We start from the raw sequence: 16,490 nt of genomic DNA, 5'->3' as shown, positions 1-16,490 counted from the left end.
AGACATTATATAACTTACTAGTGATCATCCTGATAACTGTTGTACCCACCTGACACCATACATAGTTATTAGAATATTATTGACTGTACCTTGTATTTCATGTGCTCTACTTTACATCCCCGACTGTTCCATAACAACCTGTTGAATTCTTAATACTGACTTTTATAGTTTTTAGTTCTGGAATTTCCAAACAGTACACTTTTATAGTCTCCAGTTCTTCTTTGAAGTTCTCCATTTTGTCTTTTATTCTTTGAGCAGAGCAGCACATGTGTCTAGTACTTCTAATAGCTAGAGTCCACATTTGTCCTTCCACTGTTGTGGGTTTTTTTTTCATTCACATCGTCTTGTTTTATACTTGGATTTTTTTGCTTGTGTGTCAGAAATTTTATCTGTATAATTATTTGAGAAATAATTTCAGCCCTAGGATGTTATCTTCTTCCAGAGAGAATTTTAAGTTTGCTTTGGCCAGAGGCCTAGTATACATTGGCTAGCTAGGGTCATATTAATCCAGTTTTGGTGACTGAGCTCATTGAAGCAAAGCTGCAGTTCCTGGTAAGTCCCGTCAACTTCAGGCTTACTCATTCTTAAGATATGCAGCATTTTGGTTACTAACCCAGAGTTCATCATGGTTACTGTCTCCATAGCCCTGGATGTTGCACTTTTAAAGTGCCTCTTGGCCAACCTTCCAAAACTGTTGCATACCCACCCCTTCCCTTTCCTAGGCAAAAAAGACCCAAATGTCTTTGTCTTGCTCCTGGTCCAGAAATTCTCCTTGGTCTTGTTACTCCGTCTTTGCGCAGATGTTTTCGATATTCTGTCCAGCTTTTTCTAGTTGACCTCAGCGTTGGATTGGCCCCTGTTACATAGTCCAGCATCACTTGAAGTGTAAGTCTCACCCTTTCATTCTGTGTCTGATAAACACATATATTTATTGTTTCATCCATCTGATGAGTGGACATATTTCACTATTATAATTTGCATTTCCTTATAAGGTTGAGCAAATTTTCATATATTTATTGGCTATTTTAATTTATTTGCTCCATATCTTTTTAGAGTACTTTTCTTTTCCCATATTAACACTTTATTCTTGATGTTGATCATCCCTTATATGTTGCAGATAATTTGCTCTCATTCTTTCACAGGTCTTTTATATTTCAATTATGACTGTGTTATATGAAATATTTTAATTTTTAGATATTCAAATCTTTTAGTCTTTTATGGCTTCTGGGTTTTGTCTTGCAGATTAGGACATAATAAATATTTTATATGCTTTTTTTATATTTATCTCTTTAATTCTTTGGACTGTTTTTTATGTGTTTTGTGAAATATCTGATTTCTTAGCTAAGTGAACAGTATAAGGAGAGGAGCTCCTGCTTCCTTCTACCTGTAAAGGTTTTTTCACACCTGAAGAAGAGCAGCCAAAGCTTTGGCCAGGTATCTTAGTTGGTTAGAGTGTCATCCTGATATGCCAAGGTTGTAGGTTTGATCCCCAGTTAGGGCACATATTAAGAACCAACCAATGACCCTGGCTGGTGTGGCTCAGTGGATTGAGTGCTGGCCCGTGAACCAAAGGGTTTCTAGTTTGATTCCCAGTCAGGGCACATGCTTGCGTTGCGGGCTAGGTCAGGTCTCTGACAGGGGGTGTGTGACAGGCAACCACACATTGATGTTTCTCTCCTCTTCTTTCTCCCACCCTTCCCCTCTAAAAATAAATTTTAAAAATATTTTTAAAAAAGAACCAGCCAACAAATGTGTACATGGGTAGAACAGGAGATCAATGTTTCCCATTCTCTGTCTCTAAAATTTAAAAAAAAAAAAGAGCAGTCAGTAGGCCTGAGATAACTTGTACTTGGGGTTCTCCCCATTCCTTCCATACAGTCATCCATGTCTTGGGGAAAGTAAAGCTTGGGTGTTTTCTTGGGGTGGGTCCTCCTGGCTGAGTGACACAGATGGAAATGACTAAAAGGGAGAGACAGGGTATGATCTGTCATCACACAAATGTTGAGACCAGTGATAAAGTGTAAGGCTCACTTTCTTTTTTGTAACTCATTTATTTTTTATAAAAGAGAGTTATTCAATCTAGAAAAAACTGAAATGATATAGGAAAGTTCAAAGAAGAAGGGAAAGAATGCCCTGGATTCCATACAGAGGTGACCATCTTTTAGGATCTGTCTGTGTCTGTAAAACACATGTAAGCATACATACAGCTTTACCAGTAAGATCCTGCAAACCATGCTGTATGTTGCTTGAGTTGGCAGCCCTGGTGGAAGCCATTCCAGGCCAGCAGGTGCAGATCTACACATGCTTGTAGCCCCAGGGTAAGAGCAAGAACTTCAGAGCCAAGACCCTTGCGTTTGAGTCCAGCCCTGTCACCACCCAGAAGTGCAGACAGGATAGGTGGTTCTGTGTCTCAGTTTACTCATCCATAAACTAGGATACTAGCAGTGCCTGCCTGTGAGGTCTTGTGGGGATGAATTGACTGAACATGCAGTTTGGTGACTCCACAGCCTGTAGCATCATTCTAGGTGGCTGCATGACATTCTGGGGTGTGATACAACCTGAGGTACGTCTTGTTGTTCTAAACCAGGAATGCCCAACCCGCTGAGCTGTCTGTTAGAAACTGGGGCGCACAGCAGGTGGGAGAGCAGCAAGCGTCTCTGAGCTCTGCCTTCTGTCTCCTTCCCCACCCCTATCCCCAGGGGCATCCATGGGAAAACTGTCTTCCACAAAACCAGTCCCTCGTGCCAAAAAGTGTGGGGACTGCTGTTCTAAACAGATCTTGGTGGATGTCTGCGCCATCGTCTTGAGGTTTGGTGTTTGCTCAACCCTTTCAGTATGGCCAGCCTAGTGGTTGCTGAGGCAACTTTCCACTCTTTCTGCTGAGGCAGACTGCAGTTGCCTTGCTGAAGACAAATCCCGGGGTTTGGAATCAGGGTCCACACATTGCTAGCAGTAAGAAGCCAGAGGAGAGGCTCGTCTCTTAGGAACCTTTCTGACTTACAGCTTTCTACCCCACCCCCAGGTTCTGTGACTGGTTTCCAGGCTTCGCTGGGAGGAAGTGTACATGTGGTGGCATGGTGCCTAGGGCTGACCTCTCCTTCCCCTACAGGTTCAGCAGTACCGGGTTGCCATGACAGCAAAGGATTGCTCCATCATGATCTCACTCTCCCCTTGTCTTCAGGATGAAAGGTGAGGTGCCCATGGCCTGCATCACATGTCTTTGGTCTAACAGGATTTTAGACCAAATCTTTCTGGATTGACAAGAGTAGGTTTCTCCATATTTACAAAGCCCCAGGTGGGATCACATTTATTTAGAGGCTGATCTCCAAGGCCTGCTTGGTATCATGCTGTGTACTAATTCTTGTTATCTAGAAAGTTGTAATTCAGTCAAAAAGACACTTATGGAGAATAATTTTAAGATGGTTCTATTAAATTGAAGATTACCATTATTTTCTAAGAAAATAACCTAAGGACTTAGAAGCAGTTTGGATGGTGTGGTGCAATTCCTTCCTTCCTCTCCTTTCCTTTCCTTTCTTCCTCTTATTTTTAGAGAGAGGAAGGGAGGGAGAAAGAAGGAGAGAAACATCAATGTGTGGTTACCTCTCACACGCCCCCTACTGGGGACCTGGCTTGGAACCCAGGCATGTGTATTGACTGGGAATTGAACCAGCATCCCTTTGATTCACAGGCCAGCATTCAGTCCACTGAGCCTCACCAGCCAGGGTGCAGATTCTTTTCTTTCAAAGAAAGCCCCAAGCTCCTGTCAAGACTCTGAGGCCTGAGAAGCTGTAGGTTCCCATGGACCTGTTCCTCTGCCTCTACCACGCCCTGAAATGTCCACCTTCAGAGTCATTTTGAAGCCTTTAAAACAATACATGCATTGTTCTGCTGCCTGTTTGCAGCGTCTCTCCCTGGACACCATATTGTCAACCATCTTTTTTTAGGAATTCAGGGTGAACCCGATAACATTCTCTTAGTAAATAGATGGCACCTTTAACATTGATCTTCAGGGTGCAAAACCCCACACATAGTATTTATGGAATGTTCTGTATTCTTCTGACAAATGTTCTTGGGTCAGGGTGAACTTGTTATTGGCTTCTAGCCTCTCATTTTTCTGCTTTTGAACTAAACATTTCTAGGAGTCCTACTGCCTTGGAAGGCATAGAATTGTCTATTTTCTGATAGGAAACATGGAGGGACATTTATAGGGTACAAATGAAATAAAGGAAAAATGTTCTACTTAGTTGAAAATTCCTGTTATCCCCCTCCCCAAAATGCCCCCAGTGCTTAGTTATGAGGAATCCATTTGCTGCATTAAGCTAGTGATGTTGGATGAGAGAAAACCACACAGATGTTACGATCTGCCACCCTGCCTGAAGCAAGGATGCAGCTGGGATACAGAAATGTTAGGGGCTAAGGCCCAAGGGCCCCGATACCCTAAAAAAAAAAAAACTGACACATAGGAATAGGAGCCAGGACATGAGTCCAGGAAGTTCTGAAACACATGGGCACAGTCTCAGCCCCAGGGTGGCACAGAATTTAGATGTCAGGGGTCACACACTGGGCTCATGGGGAGCTTCTGGTTCACAGACTTTTTGTAGGGGTGGCTCTCTGGCCACGCTCCCACCAGCTGTTGTGTGATGGATTCACATCATCGCGTTGGGTGCTGGGTAGTTCTAACGTGAGAAACTGAGGTGTCCTTTAACATGTGTAGCCCTGTGAGGGCTGGAGACATGGACTATCTGAAGCCCAGCTGAGCTGAGCTTGGGTGTTAGGCCCTGAGAGGAGACTTTGAAGACAGACCTTAATTTGCAGATGTGTTCTCTGCTGTTCAGAAGGGACTGGCTAGAAACCCAGCTGCTGAGCCTTGGTTTGTTTTTCTTGGCTGTATTTCAGAGCAGGAATCAAGTTAGAGTCTAGGCCTTCATTAGAATCATCAGTACAGGAACATGTCCATTAGCCTTCCTTCTCCCAGGCAGAAGCTTTTGAAATTGGTGTTTTGTTTAACTTTTTTTTTTTTTGGTGATTTCTAAATAGTAGTTAAGCATGGGGAAACAAGGACTCCTGACTACTTCCCTTCAGCCACACTGAGCTCATCCAGTGCATGTGACCAGTCACCTGGACCCAGACTGTGCACTGAGCATGCTGACAGTCTTAGCACAAAATTCAGAATTAGTCTCAGTGTTTTTAAGTACAAGTAATTGTTTCTATGTTGTTATAAGCATATGATTCTTCTGATATTTAGAAAAACCACACAAGCAAGCCCCAAGAAACAAAATACAAAACACTGCAGATGTGATTTGAGAATAAAACATGAAACCAGACATGTGGGAAGTGTGTATGCGAAGTCTGTTCTCAACATTTTATCCATTTGGCTGTTAAATGGCCAGATCAACTTTCTACTTTTCCTTAAGTTTTGTAATACTTGACCCTGAGTATGCAGTATCTTTTCCAGCATTCACTTTTACCTCTGGGATATGAGGAATGTCATAAGTATCTGAAGTAACTGGTTTTTCATCTTTCTGCACTCTAACCCTCTCACCTGTTGTGGTGGTGGGTTTCAGAGCAGGCGCCTGTTTGGCAGAAACTTTAAACACTGGTGCACAAGGGAGAGAGAGATTAGATGCACACAGATGTACAGAATGAGCGCTACTTGTGAGCTAGAATGAGAGGATTTGGGAAGGCTGAATCTTTTTTTTTTTTTTTACTTTCAGCTCTGATCAAAGGCCCATCGTCCCTTCATCAAGATCCAGGTTTGCCTTCTCTGTGTCTGTACTGGACCTTGACCTTAAACCCTACGAGAGCATCCCTCATCAGTACATACTGGATGGCAAGATAGTCAACTACTACTCAAAGACTGTACATGCCAAAGACACCACCATGATGTCGCCTAGGTTTAAGGAAAGTGAAGATTGTACATTAGTTCTCCATAAAGTCTAACTTTTTTCCTGTGGTCATTGAAACTTGAACATAAAATGTGAAGGTTGAACAATAGATCTCTTTTCTTATGTTGGGTGACTTTGGCTGTAAATGGTTTTGTTTTCTAGCCGTTGTTCAGGTGGGACTGCTTCTGCCAGACACAGAATGGAAGAAACATCCTCCTGGACAGGGAATGTCAAATGTGAGACCGGTGGCATTCTCTGTCCCAGACACCCCTCTGGACAGTTTGTCTTTTCCAGTGAAAGGTCATGTGTAATCTCCAATGAAAAAAGCCTTAAGACCTGAGGTTTGGATCTTCTACAAGACTCCTAACAGAAAACTTGAATTGTGATATATATCTTACAATTTGGACTTTTAAGAAACTCTTAAGAAAACAGGGATACTACTGGAACTTTCCCAACTGAGTTTCTTGGGCACTTTTTAATGCAAGCCACACATCATCACAGGTTTAGTGGTTCCCTGCTGCAGAGTGATGTCTTCTTGGTGCAGATGTCAGTTCTAAGCAGTGTGGACTCAGGGTTCCTGTGGAGGTGCCACCTCCATTGTTCTGTGCAGGATCAGCAAGGACTGTGGGACTCAGGTCAGGGGCAACACCACTCATGCAAGTACTGACTTTCATGATTTCTTTCCTGAATGACTTTGTCCTTAACTTTAGGGGAGACAAGGCATTCTTTCTCACCTGAAGTTGCTGCTGTGGAAGCTGGAAGCAGAGCTGCAACACTGAGCTGCTAAACCTGGGGCAGCTCTGTTCCTCCCAGCTCTGTGTTCATGGCATTTTGCGGGGTTTGGGGAACCTCAACCAATGCTGCCAGAGCCAGTCTTGAGTTCTCCTCCTCCCTGTACCTGTTTTTTCCTTGGGTTTCATAGAGACATGTGCTGTTTGCAGCCTCGAGTGGTGTGCTGGGCCACTTCTGGTCAGGTCTGCCCAAGGCCCTGCTTATACAAGATAGGCATCTCCTGGCTGGCACCAAGAGGGTTTGTGATGATTCACCAAAAGTGTGCCTCGCTGCTATGAAAATTGTTGGGAATCTTGGGCTTCAGTTTTTTATTCTATGGTGGGTTGTACAGATTTATTATTTATATCAGTTTGAGGGATTAATGAAGGTTTATTGTAATATAATAGTGAAACCATGGAATTATATGAAAATAAGAATATTTTGCTGATTGTAAATTTTTGTGGGGGACATTTTCTGATCACTTGAGAATTACACTTGTTTGAATTAAGCCTGTTTTTCTAGAATTTATTCTTTAATTCTTTCCTAACATTTACTTCTTACTTCTATACTGAGGGTTAAAAAGATACTCAAATGACATATGTCTCTCATCTATGTCAGTGTGTTGGGGTCCAGAGGCTTTGGAGACTCCACCTACGGGGACACGAGTGGAACTGTGTTCTCATGCAAGTCACAGGGTGTGGGGAGAGAAGCAGTGGTCGTGTGGTTTTTGCCTGGAGGTTCTCCCTTGTTGCTGGCATGGGACAGGGGAGGGGTAGGTGGGACATGATCATGACACACAGTCTTACCTGGCATCACCATGTGCATAGAACCCTGGGTCCCTATGCATGGAGCTCAGGAACCCTAGCCCCTTGAGGAAGTGAACTGGGCAGTCTCCTGGTGGCCTGTCCTGGGCAGTCTGAAACTCAGGGGAAGAGGATACAGATGGACAGCCCCTGCTAGGAGGACTTTGTGCAACCCTTTGCTCTATTCACTCCACCATAGCCTCTTCTTACCTGTGGTGTTCATTTGATTGAAACAATGTTTTCACTAATTCTAACATTTTAAATGGGTGACTGGGGTCAGTGCAGCACTTAGACTCTGGGGGACTTAAATGAAAACCCGGTTTCTTCTATGTGGAGGAATGGGTACTAAGATCTCGTGTGAAGGGACAGTGCAATCTTTGCTGTCTTATTGAAGTTTTTAATCTCATGCTCCCCTTTTTTGTGGATAACCAAGTGGAGAGAATGTCAGAGGACTTGCTGAGAGGCGCTGTAAATGCCTCCGAGTGCTGCTTTCCACAGCAGGGAGGTGGGGAGGGCGGTGCACCTTTCCCAGGGTATCTTGGGAATGTCTAAGCAATGATGCTTTAAGAGCCCCAGGTGGTGGGTGCCTGCTTCTGCCCTCAGACTGGGTGTGGGAGGGGTGCACAGCTGCTCCCCACAGATCAGTGTTTGCCAGTTTTTATTTAAGTAGCTGTATTTATTTTTTTCATGTCCTGACAGTTTATATATAATGTGTCATAACTGCACAAACACGTTCTAAGTGGAAAACAGCAAATGTTTATATTCAATAAAAACTCCATGCTCCCTGGTGTAGCATCTGACTCCTAGGTGTTACTATTTGGGAACTAGTGGTTTTCCTCTATGCAAAGTGATCTTATTAGGCTTTCTACAGCCACTTCAATGCCTAGCACGCCCAGCAGGGTTCGGAAGCTGAAAGGAGCAGTTTCTATTACTCCCTTCTTGTCCAACTCCAGGGCTGTAAAGAAAAAAAAACTGGGTAAGAAACTTCATCTAGACCCTTCCCTCCTCCCCAGTTGGCCAACCTATGTCATGGCTGTGAATGTAGCACTCACTGCGTGCTAGAGGCAGAGACAGAAACCCTCCCCCTTGTGTACTCAGCCCAGGAGAGCCTTGGGGGAACAGTCACCCTGCATGTGCTTTTTGACTGATTACTTTGACAAAAGCATTTTAAAAACTGATGTAAAAACACAATAATGAGACTTTCAATTTCTGATTGCCATGTAAAATCAGATGAAATAAGTAGGTAGGTATCTATGTTGGGCACATTAAGAAGTCACCAGAACACCCTCACGGGACCCTTCCATACCTTGCTGCGGCACTTTAGTGAGAAGATCCAGCTTTGGTAAAACCTTCCCTTCTTCATCTATTTGTATCCTCCAAACAATGACTAATTCAAACCTGAAAGAGGTAAGATCCATCACTAGGTGCCTGTAAAACCTAGTTAAAAGAGTGAACTCTACCCCTTGCCTGGTGGCTCAGTTGGTTGGAGCATAGTCCTGATGCACCAAGGTTGTGGGTTGAATCCCTGGTCAGAGCACATACAAGAAGCAACCAATGGGATACTGGCTGGGACTGACTGAGGGCTATACGGGTGAGACAGTTGCTGTGGCTGCTCTAGCATAGGGCTTGTGGCTGGCCCCTCCTATTCAGGCCTTTCTGGTTGGAGCAGACCCTGAAGACCAGCTTGGCAAGATGGGGTGGGGACTGTGAGGATCTGAGAGGAGGGTGCTTACAGGGCTGATCAGAGATGTAGAAGCTGGTGGTGCCACTGTCTTCCCAGACCCAGGGGCTGTGATTTCTCCCAAGAAGCTTCCAATAGGTGGTTCCACGTGTGAGGACAAGAGTTCTTAAAGCCATGTGGATCAATAGAAGTTGACTGACATCCTTTTTTTCCCCTTCCCCTTCCTGACTTTAAGCCCACATCTTTGACTACAGTGTGACAGACACCCTTCTGTGTTCTGGCCCCATTCAGGCACCTCCAAGAAGGTGGCCTGGGTAAACACAGCTCACCTCCTGCACCACCACATTAAAATTACAATTAAACTATAGAACAACCATCACTCAGAACCAGCAGAAATTGAGTAAATGGAGGTCCTGCAACCACTGAATTCAAGAAACCACATCCATCCATCCTGCCTGATAGGAGGAGTAAAGATACACAGACATGGAACAGGCTGCTCCTACACCCACTTTGGCAGATAAAAAAGCAGGAAGGATATCTCGGGAGCTACGGGTCCTAAGCCCACAGTAGGCCCCCAGGCCCACGGTTCCAGTGCTGGGAAGATAAGTCCCTATGCCTTCTGGCTGTAAAAACCAGTAGAGATTGAGTCAGGGGAAGAAACTGCTGGGTTCTCAGCCAGTTCCTCCTAAAGGGCCTGCACATGGACTTAGTGAGACTCACTCCCACTGAATTAATCAAGCACTGGGGAAGCAGCTTGAAAGGTACCAGGGGCATATGGGGAGAAACAGAAGTGTTTGGAATCATGGTGAGAGCTGGGGGACAGCTTTCCCCAAGAAAAACTGCTGTCAGAGGCCATGGTTCCTCTTCTGAGCCTTTCCCTGACAGAACCACAGAGTGCAGCAGCACCATATGTAGGACTCTATCAACCTGGCTAACACTGCTTGTCCCACCCTGGTGATGCTCTGATACTCTGTCCCACCAAACTCAAAATGGTTAACGATACCTTTTCCATAAAAATGACTTGTCTTGCACATGCTTCTGATCTTCATAAATCCTCAAGTAAGCAGCAGCTGGCCTTGGGCAGACCCTCTACCTTCCTAAGTGGCCTCAGGCCTGGCACAGCAGCAGCTGGCCTTGGTTCATAGCCAGCCCTCACTAGGGCACAAGAAGTAGCCAGCTGTGGATTGCTTTATAGCTTATGCCAACTGACCCCAGACAGAACACAAGTGTATACCAGGGCCGTGCTGAACTAAGCCCTGTTCTGTGGACTGGGCTGCTGCGCAGCTGATCCTCCATGGAGGGCAGAGGTTGGTGGTCACTGGTCACAACCAGCCCTTGCAGCTGCCTGGCCTGGGTAAGTCCCTTCCCTTGACTTGCCACCAGCAACCAAGGCTCAACTACAAGAGGACAGTGTACTCAGCCCACATGTAGTGCACACCTCGAGTACCCAGCTTGGGTGATAGGGGAGGCTTTGCCACTGGAGCCCACAGGACACCTACTACATTAGGCCATGCTACCACACCAGAGAGACATTGAAGCTCTACCTAATACACAGAAAAACACAGAGAGGCTGTCAAAATGAGGAGACAAACATGGCCCAAGTGAAAGAACAGATCAAAACTCTAGAAATCTAAAGAGCTAAACAAAATGCAGATAAGCAATCAATCAGATGCAGAATTCAAAACACTGGTTATAAAGATGCTCAAGGAACTTAGTGAGGACCTCAGCAGCATAAAAAAGACCCAGTGAGAAACAAAGGATACACTAATTGAAATAAAGAACAATTTACAGGGAATCAACAGTAGAGTCAATGAAGCCGAGAACCAAATCAATGATTTGAAACATAAGGAAGCAAAAAACTAACTGGAACAGCAAGAAGGAAAAGAATGAAAACAAACAAACAAAAACCAAACCAAACCAAAGATAGTATAAGGAATAATCTTTGGGACAACATCAAGTGTACCAACATTGGCATCATGGGGGTGCCTGGAGAAGACAAAGAGTTAAAAATTAGAACTCTATTTGAAAAAATGACAGAAAACTCCCTACCTTGGTGAAAGAAACAGACAAAGTCCAGGAAGCACAGAGAGTCCCAAACAAGATGACACAGAGGCCCACACCAAGACACATCATAGTCAAAATGCCAAAGGTTAAAGACAGAATCTCAAAAGCAGCAATAGAAAAGCAGGTAGTACCCTACAAGGGAGTTCCCGTAAGACTGTCAGCTGATTTCTCAAAAGAAACTTTGCAGGCTAGAAGGGATTGGCAAGGAATAGTCAAAGTGATGAAAAGCAAGGACCCATACCCAGGACTACTCTACCCAGCAAAGCTATCACTTAGAATCCAAGGGCAGATAGCTTCCCAGACAAGAAAAACCTAAAGGAGTTCATCATCACCAAAGCAGTAATATATGAAATGTTAAAGGATCTTTTTTAAGAAGAAGATGATCAAAACTATGAACAATATAATAGCAATAAATACATATCTGTCAACAATTGAATCTAAAGGCCAAACAAGTAAAACAGAAACAATCCTAGACACAGAGAATGGGTTGATTGTAGAGAACTTGTTTGTTTTAGTCTGGCAAATGTGACTCAGATCTGTATGGAAAACCTACAGAAGTGAAGTGGTGGGCAGGAGCCAGACCTTCAAACCAAGTTTTCCCGTGGGAATCAGGCCTAGAAAATGCATACAGACTGTTATGGCTTGCTCTTGCTAAAACTCCATCACCCTGGTCTAAAACAACAAATGTGTATTGTCTATCTTCAAGGTAATTTCCAAAGCCTGTGTGAATTCACCCAAGGACAGAGCTAATCAGCTCACTGCCATTCCTCTCTGCATGTTATTTTCATTTTCTTGATTGTACCTAAAATGTAGACAACAATATTCCATGTAATAGATAATAAATCTTTCTCTGATGTAAGACCCGAGAAAAACAATAAGGCCTGTCTAGGCAAGGGTCAGGGCGCTCTCCTTTTGAAAGAGTGCTCGAGACATTCATAGACACTCTCCCCTTGAGAGAGTAGCCGTGCTGTTCCCTTTTTCTCCACAGGATTGCTGTCATCTGTGCATTTATTCTCATCTCCAGCCACAACAAGGTGGAACTCTGCTGGCTGGAGTCCGCCACAGTTGATGGCAGCCAGATGGGTTGAGTGATTGAGGGAATAGGTGAAAAGGTGAAAGGACTAAAAAGCACAAGTTGGTAGTTAGAGAATAGTCATGGTGACGTAAAGTACAAAATAGAACCAGAGACAAGGAAATAAAGAACAAAATGACAGTAATCAGGGGGGAGGGGGATAAGGAGGGAGAGTTGTCCAGGAACATGTATAAAGGACACATGGACAAAGCCAAAGGCAGGTAAGATCAAGGGTGGGATGTGGGGATGGGTAGGGTGTGGGGATGGGTGGGGTGGGAAGTTGTGTGGGGGAAAATGGAGACAATTATACTTTAACTGTATATATATTTGTATAAATAAATGCAGCTGTTCTAGGCAGGGGAAAGATATTATGAATGAAATGGAGAAGCCAAAGAACTTACATGCATGACCCATGGAAATGAACAAAGGTGTAGGGATTGCCTGGGCGGGGGGAGGTTCTAGGTAGAGGGGGCAATGGGGAAAAAACTGGGACAACTGTAATAGCACAATCAATAAAATATAATTTTAAAAAAGAATCAGCTGATGGATACGTAAATATGTGGAACAAATCATCTCTCTCTCAAAAAAAATGAACTTTCTGCAGTGGAAAGAGGACACCCACCCAGGCAGGAGCTCTGTTCTCCTCCAACCATCCTGGGCCTGTGCTCAGCTCTCCCTGTTCCTAAAGACATACACCCACTGATGAAGAGTAGGTATGGTTGGCTAGTCATGAACACATGTTCATCATCATGAACAAACAGAAACATGGAAACAAAGACCTACTAATTTTTAGTGTGACAGTACAAGTGAAGTACATGATGTAGAGTAACAGGAACTTAAAATTTCCTATGGGAAATATAAATTGATAAACTACTTAGCACAGAATTTGGCAGCAACAGAAAGCTGAATCTACCCTATGACTCAGGAATTGCATTTCTAGGTATATGCCCAAGAGAAGCTTGTTGATAAATAACCCAAATGCTCAACACCTGAAGATTACAGAAATATATATATACTACACACACACACACACACACCCCTAGTAGAGTATTAGCACTGAAAATGAATGGTCTACAGCTATAGGTGCCACCAGAGGTGAATTTTGGAAATGTTTTATTACTAAAAGGCAAGTTCCAGAAGCCTACATAATTATGACACTAGTTTAAGGCTTGAAAACAAACCAAACATCTGTAGGCACTCCTGTGCAACTTATCAAAGTACATTTATATACACATTCACGGGTGTCCGTGACAGTAGAGAATAGATCCCATCCCTCCCTCAGCACTTGCTGTTTCCTGAACTTTTCTGAAATAAGTTGAAAACAGCTCCATCACTTCCAGGCCTCCCCTCCTTGGTCTCCTACGGGCCCCTGAAGTGAGACCAGCACCTTTGGACTTTTGCTCACCCACAGCTGTGCAGACATTTACTGTCCCTACATTCCACTCCTCCCTCACCCAGCAAGGCCCCCTTCCTATTGTCTCACTTTCACTTGCATATCTGTTCTGGTTCAACAGACATTTCTCAACATGTCATGGAGTTTATATTTGTCCTCTACTAATTATAATCCTTGTTTTAAAAAGAAATCACCATCCTATTGCTGGGAAGGGACTTGGCCAGCAAGGGAGGTCCAGGATGCCATGGGGCACTTGCACTCACCCTGGCTGGCTGGTACTTTGGATCCCCATGTAGCTGGAGGAGGCCCCCTCCAAGAGGTGCACAGCCTCTGGGTACTTTTCCTGTGGAGAGAAGAAAACTTATTATCTTTTAAATCATTCTTTGTTTTTCAACTAGGGTTGACAACAATATCATACTAGTTTCAGGTGTACACCCCAGTGATTAGACATTATATAACTTACTAAGTGATCAACAGAAAAATCTCATACCCATCTGACACCATACACAGTTATTAGAATATTATTGACTGTCCCTATGCTGTACTTTATATCCCCATGACTTTCTGTAATAGCCAGTTTGTAATTCTTAGTCCCTTTACCTTTGTCACTCCCAATTCCCCTCCCACTTAGCAACTGTCAAAATGTTTTCTGTATCTATAAGTCTCTTTCTGTTCTGCTCTGTTTGTTTTGTTTTTCAGATTCAATTGTTGATACGTATTTATTGCCATTTTATGGTTCATATTTTTTAGCTTCTTAAAGAAGACCCTTTAATATTTCATATACTGGTTTGGTGGTGATGAACTCCTTTAGCTTTTCCTTCTATGAATAGCTCTTTATATGCCCTTCAATTCTAAATGATAGCTTTGTTGGGTAATCTTGGGTTGGGCAGATCTTTGTTTTTCACCATTTTGAATATTTCTTGTCAGTCCCTTCTAGCCTGCAAAGTTAGTTTGGAGAAATCAGCTGAGTCTTATGGGAGCTCCCTTGTAGGTAACTAATTGCTTTTCCTCTTGCTGCCTTTGAGATTCATTCTTTGTCTTCAACCTCTGGCATTTGATTATGATGTGTCTTGATGGGCCTCTTTGTGTTCATCTTGTTTAAGACTCTCTGCCCTTCTTGGGCTTGTATGTCTATTTCCTTCACCAAGGTAGGGAAGCTTTCTGTCATTATTTTTTCAAATAGGTTGTCAATTTCTTTCTCTCTTCTCCTTCTGGCTCCCCCATGATGCAAATGCTGGTACACATGAAGTTGTCCCAAAGGGGCAACTGATATTTTTTTTGGATTCTTTTTTTCTTCTAGCTATTCTGAGTGGGTGTTTTTTGCTTACTTATATCCCAAATCACTGATTTGATTCTCAGCCTCATTCACTCTACTATTGATTCCCTGTAAATTGTTCTTTATTCCAATTAGTTTAAGCTTTATTTTTGACTGGGTCTTTTTTATGTTGTTGAGGTCCTCATTCACTTTCTTGATCATCCATATAACCAGTGTTTTGAATGCTGCATCTAGTAGATTGCTCATCTCCATTTTGTTCAGTATTTTTCTGGAGTTCTGTTTTCATTTGGGCCATGTTTCGTTGTCTTCTCATTTTGATAGCCTCTCTGTGTTTTTCTATGTATTAGGTGGACCTGCTATGTCTCTCTGGTGTTGTAGCATGGCCTAATGTAGTAGGTGTCCTGTGGGCTCCAGTAGCACAGCCTCCCCTATCACCCAAGCTGGGTACTCAAGGTGTGCACTGCATGTGGGCTGAGTACACTTTCCTCTTGTAGTTGAGGCTTGACTGCTTTTGGCACATCCAGGGTCAGCCACCGCCTGTGTCCAGGGCCACCTAGCATAAGCTACAAAGCAACTGGCAGATGGCTTCTTGTGCTAGGCTTGGAGGTGCCCAGATGAGGCTAAGGCTGGCTGCATTGGTGCCAGACCTTGGACCACTTAATGAGATATACAAGGCTTGCTGAGGCAGATGATGCTTGTTTCAGAGATTTTAGGGAAGTGTGAAGCATGAGTCAAAACATTCTTTGGCATGGAAAAGCCAAGGAAATAGCTTGGGTAGGCCTGAAAGTTGGGTCAGGCCTCAGTAAGTCATCAGGACGGGCTAAACAGTGTGACTCAGGTTCATGGAGACTCTGATATTGTGCCCACTGGTCAGCTCTGTAGGTGGAGGACTCATCAAAGAGTGGCCTCTTTGATGGCCTCTGCCAGCACTTCTGTCTGGGAGAAAGCTGCCCCCAGTTCTCACCCTGTAGCCAGATAATTCATTCCCTCCCTGTGTGCCTCTGGTGGCTTTCAAGCTACTACTCCAGTGTTGGAGCTCAGAGCGGGTAAGTCCCAGTAAGTCTGTGTATGGGTCCTTTAAGAGGAACACCTGGAACTCCAGAAGCCTGTCTCCCTCAGCCTCAATCCCCACTGGTTTTTACAGCCTGAAGTTATGGGAACTTGTCTTTGTGGCACTGGAACCTTGGGCTGGGAGGCTGGGTATAGGGCTGGGACCCCTTGCTCCTTAGGGGGAACCTTTGAAGCCAAGATATCCCTCCCAATTTTTATCTACCGCATCTGGGTGTGGGACCAGCCTGTTCAACATCTCCACCCCTCCTACCAGCCTCAATAGTTTCTTTAATTCTCTAGTTGTAGGACTTTCATTCAATCAGATTTTAGGCAGTTCTGAATATTTGTTCTGTAACCCAATTGCAATTTTGATATGGTTGTGGGAGGATGCAAAAAAACGGTCACCATCTTGACTAGAAGCCACGCCCACTTTTTTTCACAGAGCAATTTGCAGAGCACAGGCACACTGATCCAGATGACTGGAGAGAAGTGAGA

At 43.9% G+C, this 16,490-nt stretch overlaps 2 protein-coding genes across 8 annotated transcripts in view; one reads left to right on the top strand and one right to left on the bottom strand.

Moving 5' to 3' along the window:
• LOC123822769 (inositol-pentakisphosphate 2-kinase) overlaps window positions 1-7,164 on the top strand; it is a 109,920-nt gene extending 102,756 nt beyond the window's left edge. For all 4 annotated transcript variants that reach the window (XM_045844920.1, XM_045844919.1, XM_045844918.1 and 1 more), the window contains 2 exons: window positions 3,110-3,189; window positions 5,715-7,164. In XM_045844920.1, the coding sequence (XP_045700876.1) occupies window positions 3,110-3,189; window positions 5,715-5,940 (306 nt within the window). In that variant the 3' untranslated portion in view covers window positions 5,941-7,164. The remainder of the gene's footprint in view (window positions 1-3,109; window positions 3,190-5,714) is intronic.
• Window positions 7,165-7,309: 145 nt separating this feature from the next.
• The window catches only part of LOC123822774 (centromere protein P), a 278,910-nt gene continuing 269,729 nt past the window's right edge, over window positions 7,310-16,490 (bottom strand). For all 4 annotated transcript variants that reach the window (XM_045844932.1, XM_045844929.1, XM_045844933.1 and 1 more), the window contains 3 exons: window positions 13,933-14,012; window positions 8,766-8,857; window positions 7,310-8,414 (listed from right to left, as the gene is read on the bottom strand). In XM_045844932.1, coding sequence (XP_045700888.1) covers window positions 8,284-8,414; window positions 8,766-8,857; window positions 13,933-14,012 — 303 coding nt within the window. In that variant the 3' untranslated portion in view covers window positions 7,310-8,283. The remainder of the gene's footprint in view (window positions 8,415-8,765; window positions 8,858-13,932; window positions 14,013-16,490) is intronic.

The sequence above is a fragment of the Phyllostomus hastatus genome, unplaced genomic scaffold (assembly GCF_019186645.2).
Source record: "Phyllostomus hastatus isolate PE091 unplaced genomic scaffold, TTU_PhHast_1.1 phas_contig_41, whole genome shotgun sequence".
In the NCBI taxonomy this organism is placed as follows: Eukaryota; Metazoa; Chordata; class Mammalia; order Chiroptera; family Phyllostomidae; genus Phyllostomus; species Phyllostomus hastatus.
Note: the sequence above shows the minus strand (reverse complement) of the source record. Positions and strands in the feature narration are given on the sequence as shown.